At 35.8% G+C, this 8,154-nt stretch overlaps 1 protein-coding gene across 1 annotated transcript in view; it reads right to left on the bottom strand.

Moving 5' to 3' along the window:
* Positions 1 to 2,216: 2,216 nt before the first annotated feature.
* The window catches only part of LOC149002676 (uncharacterized), a 29,539-nt gene continuing 23,601 nt past the window's right edge, over positions 2,217 to 8,154 (bottom strand). The window contains exons 7-13 of the mRNA XM_089137279.1: positions 7,949 to 8,128; positions 7,742 to 7,809; positions 7,470 to 7,521; positions 5,846 to 5,899; positions 5,669 to 5,758; positions 2,983 to 3,049; positions 2,217 to 2,568 (exon numbers count right to left, since the gene is read on the bottom strand). Coding sequence (XP_088993405.1) covers positions 2,477 to 2,568; positions 2,983 to 3,049; positions 5,669 to 5,758; positions 5,846 to 5,899; positions 7,470 to 7,521; positions 7,742 to 7,809; positions 7,949 to 8,128 — 603 coding nt within the window. The 3' untranslated portion in view covers positions 2,217 to 2,476. The remainder of the gene's footprint in view (positions 2,569 to 2,982; positions 3,050 to 5,668; positions 5,759 to 5,845; positions 5,900 to 7,469; positions 7,522 to 7,741; positions 7,810 to 7,948; positions 8,129 to 8,154) is intronic.

Below are 8,154 nucleotides of genomic sequence, written 5' to 3'. Positions count from 1 at the left end.
TCCAGCTACACCCACTACTTTAATTAATACAAGAAAGTTTTGGGCCAGTATCTCAGCCTGAGTTGGTTGCTATCCTGCTGGTTTGGATTTGAAGATCTCTAATTTGCACTAACGCTGGCAAGGTTACGAAGGCCATCCTAAGACTTGCCAATGCCTTAGCTAACATACTATAGATGGATATGGCTTCATTTGTCCTTTCAGCCCTATATAAGGGATGCAACAAGGCCGTCAAAGAAGACTTTCATCCTACTAGTGGCCCTTTCTAGTTGCTGCTACTCCTGCTTAGGGCTCACTTTCCAAAGTTTTACCCCACTTGGGGCTGGGCCCATGCATTAAATCCATAAGCCTTTTGCCCTATTTGCGCTATTTCTGCTAAATCAACGCTATATGATCAAATGCCCCTTGAACCATTTTTCTACCCTAAGTATCGAATGTCTTGAACCAGTACCTTTTAGATGAAAGATACACCTCCATTCAGTTTTTTCCAATGTCCAGACAGATTGGACGAAGCGTTCACAATGGAAGTATAAGATGAAGTAATTATGGGTCATAATGAATCATCTCTCATCGGAAGCATTTCAGCCATTTTACTATTGGATATATATAGGAACTGCTTGGATTGGCCACCTCAAAATTTTTAAACCCAAATTCAACACCCTTCCACGCACCAATACTGATACGAACACTGGTGTGTCTCTTAATTTTTCAATGTTTTGCCAAATATATTGTCCTGAGCTTAGTTCCTAAAGCAAAGTTTTTACGCTTAAGGAGGGCTTGATGTTGTCAACCATGAGGGGGATCTGATTGTTTTTCGTCGAATCGATTTCCTAGCCACGATCACTTGCCTCTTCACTTGTGAGGCCTTGGGTAGAAAAGCATGGCTAAAAAATCAAGATACCAAGCCCAAAACATCATTTTTTTTAAGAGCAAATTGCACTGGCACCCCAACATGGAGGCCTAAAGCACTGACACCCCAATTTATGTTTAAGAAGCACAAAGATCCCAAAATTGGATTTTTATTGGATATATTCGTCAAATTTATCACTCAAAACAATTAAATCACTATTTATTTTTTTAAATATCCCTATAATAAATAGTGTCTGAAAGGTATTTAGTGACAAATTGGACAAATATATCTAATGAAAATTCAATTTTGGGGACTCTGTGCTTTTTAAACATAAAGAGGAGTGTCAGTGCTTTAAAGTCTCCATTTTGGGATGCCAGTGCAATTTGCTCTTTTTTTAAAGAGTTTTTTACTTTTGAATCACTTCTGTGGGCTGAAATTCATGTTGAGCCACATAATGACACAAAATTATGTTTGGGGCTCAAATGAAAATTATGCACAAATGAAAATTATGTTTGGGCACAAGTGAAACTAGCACCGCTGAGCTCAATTAACTTCCGTTGTTAAATGACCAAAATACCCTCTTGTGAAATTAAAAGAGTGTACTAAAATACCATTGTTTCTCATACAATACCCAACGCTTAGGCGGGTGGAGGAATTCCCCCTTCACCGTGCCAAAAATCACCCACCACCCACTGGCCCCTTGACGAAATCCACCAACCACCAATAACTCCACCCAATTGCTGGCAAACTCCAAAGCTTTAGGGGATATAAAGGGGTTGTAATCAAGGTTTAAAGTATCAATATTGAGTATCGTATTGGTCAGGTGATTTTAAAAGAAATATCTCTTGTATCTAGTATTTTATCATACTGACCAATACATTATAGGGTAATTCAATCAAGAGATGTATCAATGTTTATCTATCAATTGCACCCAATATGGATATGCATGGGCTAGTAATGTTGGATACTTTAAACCTTGGTTCTAATCACCATGGAATCTAATCAAGTGAAGCACTCGTCTAGCATTGTCTTACGTAATCAACTTTGACAAAGATTAGATTCCCAAGATATTTAATCGCATCAATAATTTCTTGGTACAAGACTAGTTGCATGGTAACCTTCGAGCTTAATGAAGTTACTACTACAAATACCATGAGGTCTTTTAGTTTTAGGCTGCATTGTTCAGTCACACTTCCTATTCCATCTAGGAGTGGTATTCTATTATGCTTAGAGTTAGTTACAGTCAGCAAAGTAAGAGTTTGGTTTCCAGTTAGAATTGTGATCTGAGCATCATCAATGATCTGTAGTGTCAGATTCAGATTTATCAAAGATTTAATTGATTGACAGGGGTAACAATATGAAGCTCTTTAGTAATGCTTTCATTTGTATTATATATGGAAATACATACAATATGACTTCAGTGAGAAGGAATGAACAAAGAAAGTAATCGAAAACAAATGCCACCTGTTGACATGGATTCCCATTTTGAAGGGGATCTGTTCTAATTACAATCCCATTCAATCCACCGAGCCACTGCATGATTTGAATCTAATCTGAATCTGAAGCATACCTCTTTGGTCCCATTCCATTTGAAGAGCAAACCTATCATTGCTCTTTCTCTGGTCTGGATCACCTGTACTTCCCAATCTCTATCTTCTTCTTCACTGCACGTTGACCATGATAAATGAAAGCATCAACAATTCCAGCAACTGTGAACATACCTGAAACAGAAGGAAAATTTAGACCCCTTATTCTCATGGGAACAGCTTGGAGTGCAAAAAAAAATGATAATCTCTTAATAGATAAAAGGAAACCAAAGAGAAATAGGGGTGGGTTTCAATGTATTTTCTAAGATGCATCAAACTATAATAAAGGTGATCCAGGTGACTTTCCTTTTCGTTTCTAATTTGGTGAGGAGTTATGTCAACCAACCGTTTTAAGCGTTCATCACAAAATTCATTTCAAGGAGCCTTCAGAGTATAGGTATTGACCAATATGGGTTTACATATGTAGAGCACAAGCAGGGAAATGCCAAGCCTGAAGCTGGTATGATTCTGTAAAGGTGATATTTACAAGCTACATAGCTAAACTAATATTTCTTACTGCTTCCCCCATTAGACTATTGTCACCCTTACCTCCAACAATGGCACAGATATTTGTGAGGAAGTGCAACAGTGACTCCTTTTCTTCAGTGAAGGTCACCTGCAATGTTCAATTATAAGACCTGTAAGTGTTCAACAAAGGACAGGAACAAGACCCACATTTAGGGAAGGGAAAAATAATACAAGTACTTTACTGCCTTGTCCCTCAGAACTGGGAGCCGAAACTATCTAAATTAACTCAGATTTTCTGTCAATAGAGGTTATTTTCAATCACTACCATGGGTCAATGTGATTCAAGATTCCAGCCAAATTACTAAGCAACATTGTGAAAGAATTTATGTATGTTTTAAGGTTTTTGCTTAAGAGTTAGTATTCTACAAAAGTAAGGTGTTCTCTATTTTCCCCCTCCCCCATAATGTAAATTCTTTTGGCATTAACCAATTATCTCTTCCATTTTTAAGGGTATCTTTATAGTAAAACTCCTAAGTATCTAGGTTAAATCATAAATAAAGAAGGATAAGTAGACAGCATAAACAATTAAATATGGCAGATCGATGAGCCAGGAAGTGTGTGCACTAAGTATTTCGCATGATCCGTTTTTTTTTAGAACTCAAAAGTTCTAAAGGAAAACTTAGGACAAACGTATGAATGAAAAAAACGACGTGTGGAGCTGAGCCTTTAGCAGGAAAACAATAAAATATAAACAAACTTAAAGAGTCTTTTTGGTATCAATTTTCATTCTCATTTTTTGACAAAGTTTCATTTTTGCGTGTCTGATATCTAGGAACCTATTCTTATTATTTAAAAGAATAAAAAAAAATCTCATAATCCATAATAAACTTTTAGTCTATTATGGAATTTGAGCAAAAAATTATTCTTATCATTTTTAGAGTAGCTTTAATGAGCATCAGCTTGCATCTTATTTGACCTGAAAAAACAAGGGTAAGAACATCATTTACTCTAAGATAAAACATATCCCTCCCCACCTATTTCTCTCTTAAATTCCTTAATCAGCTTGCATCCTATTTGAAAAATATTACAGCAGTATACTATTTTCAGCATTTCACCTACCAAAAATATTTTTCATTCCATAATTTATTCTGGACAATAATTTCCAAATAAAATTTCTTTTTTTATCAAAAAGGATTTTTATTATTGATTTCTTTTAATAGAGAAAAATGAGAATAAAAAATTGATAACAAAAACAGCCTAAGAGTAGCTGAAATGAGGAAGTTCAGGTGGATGAGTGGTGAAAGTAGAAAGATAAAATGAGTAGAAAATTACTGCTAATTAGAATTAGCTCTGATACTTGAGATGGCAAAGAATGAGCAACAAATAGAGAGGTGATTTTATTAAGATTCCAAGGAGGGAAAAAGTCAGGCATAGGCCTAAAATGATTTTAGTAGAAGCTGTGAGGAATGGCAAGCATAGCTAAAGAGTTGTAACAAGTACGGCTTTGAATGGAACCAATTGAAGAAAAGGATCCATGTAGTCAAGAAGGGTTAAGACTGACTTGAGTTTAATCTGTACCTTTAGTTGTGGGTCTTTATATAGGTAAGACCTAGGTCTTATCCATGTCTTTCTAAATCCAGCTCATAATTATACTGAAGATTCATGTAAGGAACTGGATCTCACAAGGATATGTATGCATTTGATCCAACCTTAACAATTGAATTCTAAGATTCAATCAGGGAAGGGGATATTGTTCAGAATGGATCTCATATCTGACCCACTCCTTGATGTTGGTACATATCCTATACTTAAGCAATTCAATCTGAATGTAAAAAAGCACAATTCCTCTATTCTATTGTTTTTCTTGGTTCATTTCCACTGTTGATTTGGTCAGCAAAATTCTTCCAAATCCTAGGGTATTCGATCTGCCACTAAAAAAGCAGCAAGTAAACTCAGAAAACATGTAACCCTCCCTTTTATTGTCCTAAATCACCAGGGAATAGTTTTGGTGAAAATACTGAAGGAAATAACAAAATAAATATACAAAGTCTGATGTTTGCTTCTTTAAGTGTGATGGTCCAAAAGAACGCATGATGCTTCTTTGATAGTATGAGACCAATGACAATATGTGAACTGGCAATATGAAAGTTTTCTTCAAGTTCTCTTACCTGTCTATACTTGTTTCTTCAGATACTTCATTTAGTAAAGTTTCTGATTTTCTCTATTCATTGGTTCATTCTAGTATAACAGTAGAGTTCATGGTGTTTAGGCTATCCAAGGTGTTGAAAGGGGACTGATTGCAGAGGACTAAAAACCTGGCCCTACCTACATGACCAAGGCAATACCAGTTGCCAAGGGCCTAGATGCCAAGGCTGTCATCAGAGCATGCCTCGACAACTATCCATAATACCCATATAAATCGATCCACTGTTCTTCATTTCTAATGCTATCCATCATATATTTCCAGATAATGCCATAAATAAAGCACAATATTTCCTCTTCAAATCAAACGCTAACTTATTTTCTTTAATTTCCCATAGCCTGTATTAAACCAAACTGAAAGCTTGCACAGGTAATCTTGGAGGTTGATAAGCACCACAAGAAAGCAATATGTAGCACTTCCATTGATCGGCCCCCTTTTTGCTTTTTTCCCCTTTTTCTTTTGAGGGTGGTGCTGGTGGTTTCTTCTTCTCCTCTCTTTTTTTTTTTTTCCTCCCTTGGGTGCTTTGGGGGGGGGGGAAGGAAAGGGGAATAGAAACTCATTCACCTTTATTGGAGAGAAGTCATAAAAGAAGAAAACTCCAGAAAGGGATTGAGTATAACCATCTTCACTTCGGAAATGCTCAGTCACAGAAAACTGCAAAAAGAAGTATGGTTCAATTTAATATAAATGCCACAAAGAAACAATATAAATAAGATTCACCAATCACAACTTATTTGTTACCTGGTTTGAATTGATCCCGTGTCCTTTTCTATTGGTGTACATTGTTGGTACAACCTGGAAAAATTAAGATCATTCATGAACTTGAAGCAACAAAGCAATCCACACTAATAACATGGAGAAACCTAAGTTTCGGCCTAGCAAAAAACCGAAATTTTCAGGTTTCAACTGAAATTTTGGTGGAAACCTAGTTCTTTTTTTTTAATTTTGACCCTAGGTTTCGAGTCTTGTATGATCCTTTATTTCATCTAATTTCTTGCCTTCTATCTATTTGAAGCATAATAAACACAATTGAACTAGTATTTTGCCCCAAAAAAACCTCTCAAAGTCATCATTCAAGTATACTAAAAAATGATTGGTTCCACGAGTACAAACTGTATTGCAAACATGCATAGAATTATCAGCATACATGAATTGTTTGATAGAATGATCATATAAACAAATAGTCAATAAAACACAATGACCAACTAGATCAAATGATGGTGTCTCACATGTATTAAGTTCAAGCCCATATATCATGTATACATATATGTATTTTGAAATTTAGAAAATAGTTTTCAAAATTAGAAAATTTTAAAAATAATTGCAATAATCAAAATATAAGTTTAATGACACACAATCATAGATCAATAGTCCTAGACTATACATAAATTAATTTCAAAGCAATACAATATCATTTAAGGCTTGAAGAAAACAAAAATGAAAAAATGGGAAGTTTGGAATTGTTGGGTATGGCTCATGCTTTACATTTTGTGGTGGACGAGTTTCCTTTGTCATTTGCGCTTAGGCCCATGAATAGCTGTTGTGGCTTAAAAGGTGTTTGAAGGCAAAAGAGGAGCAAAAGAGGTGTTTGAAGCCAAATTTGTTGTGAAAATTATGTGAAAATGGGAGAAATCAACAAAAACCAAGGAAAAACAAGTTTTAGTGTTGAAACCTGTGAAATTTCGGTCGAAATGGTCGAAATTTCGGAAATTTCAGTCGAAACTTTGGACTTTAGGGAAATTCTTGAAGTTTTGTTTCATATTCATTTTTTGCGGATATTTCCAGTCAAAATTTCCAGTAATTTCGACTGAAACTTTTATACCATGACTAACGAGTCAAAATATGAGTTACTTTTGCATAATTAAAAGCTATATTACCAAGAAGCAAGTGGGCTATTCAAGCTCGAACGTGCTGAAATTCTTAAATGATGGTCTTTAACTGAGAGACTTAACCATAGTTTTAGTGCTCACAGATTAGAACCCTTTTCTTACTACTTACATTACAAGACTGAAATACAGAAAGGTAGATAAGATGACTTAAAATTTGGAGGGTCAAAGTAAAACTATGTTCTCTGACTCTGTTGTGTGTGACCTTCTCCAACGCAGTCTCTATAGGGAAAATACAATGTTCTTCACCCCTCCTCTCTGCATTCATCCCTCAAACTCCTCTCAGGCATCTGCCCTTTGGAACTTCCTCACCCCTTTTGGTCTGTTATCTGCTTCCCTTCTCTTTTCTGCTTTCTGTCCCCCCTTTCCCCAACTGAAAGTAAAGGGGCATGGCTCCTTGACCATGGGTGCAGATGAATTTGGTATTTATTTATTCAAATACATGCAAAAAAAGAGAGCAGTATTGGGAAACAACTCACCTTGATGAAATATTGGTACATGCCAGAGGATGTCTTTTTTGTCCATGATATGCTGCAACTCTCAGAAAAACAAAACAGATTAGAACCTTCCACTCACTTTTTGTGATAAATGAATTTCACATAATGAGGAGAGGATTTGATAGGCAGGGAAAGTTTAGCAAAAGTAGAAAATGATGATGATCGAGTATACTAATAATCAATTAATCAGGGCATGAAATACAATTTTATACAAAGCAGTTATAATTTAGCTAGCTAAACAGGATCAGTCTTACCCATCAAGGGGATTGACAATGCCAGGAATCTCTTCCCCAAAGGACAGATGGTTTATTTTGTGGCTTATCTGGTGTCACAAAACTAAGGCATGTTAACCACCGAATGTACTTGCAAAATCACAAATATAAGTAGAAGCCCTCTATATTTTCACCAACACTAATGGAAGACTCCAAAGGAATTTCCCCCAGCTCAGTTCAGCTCCTCACATTGTAATTTGATGTTTGAATTTCCAGTGAATCAAACAGATCAATGTTTGATTGGTGAAAGCTTTTCCCAGGAGCAAAATGAAAATTTCCAGCCACTTTATTAACTTCCAAGAATCCATGGATGTTGCATCCTTCACCTTCTTCCTCCTTAATTTTTTTAATGAACCCCTCCCTTTTGCACTGAAAAAACAATCATACAAAAGATT

The sequence above is a fragment of the Hakea prostrata genome, chromosome 10 (assembly GCF_041222555.1).
Source record: "Hakea prostrata isolate BN-2017 chromosome 10, UWA_Hpros_2, whole genome shotgun sequence".
NCBI lineage: Eukaryota > Viridiplantae > Streptophyta > Magnoliopsida > Proteales > Proteaceae > Hakea > Hakea prostrata.
Note: the sequence above shows the minus strand (reverse complement) of the source record. Positions and strands in the feature narration are given on the sequence as shown.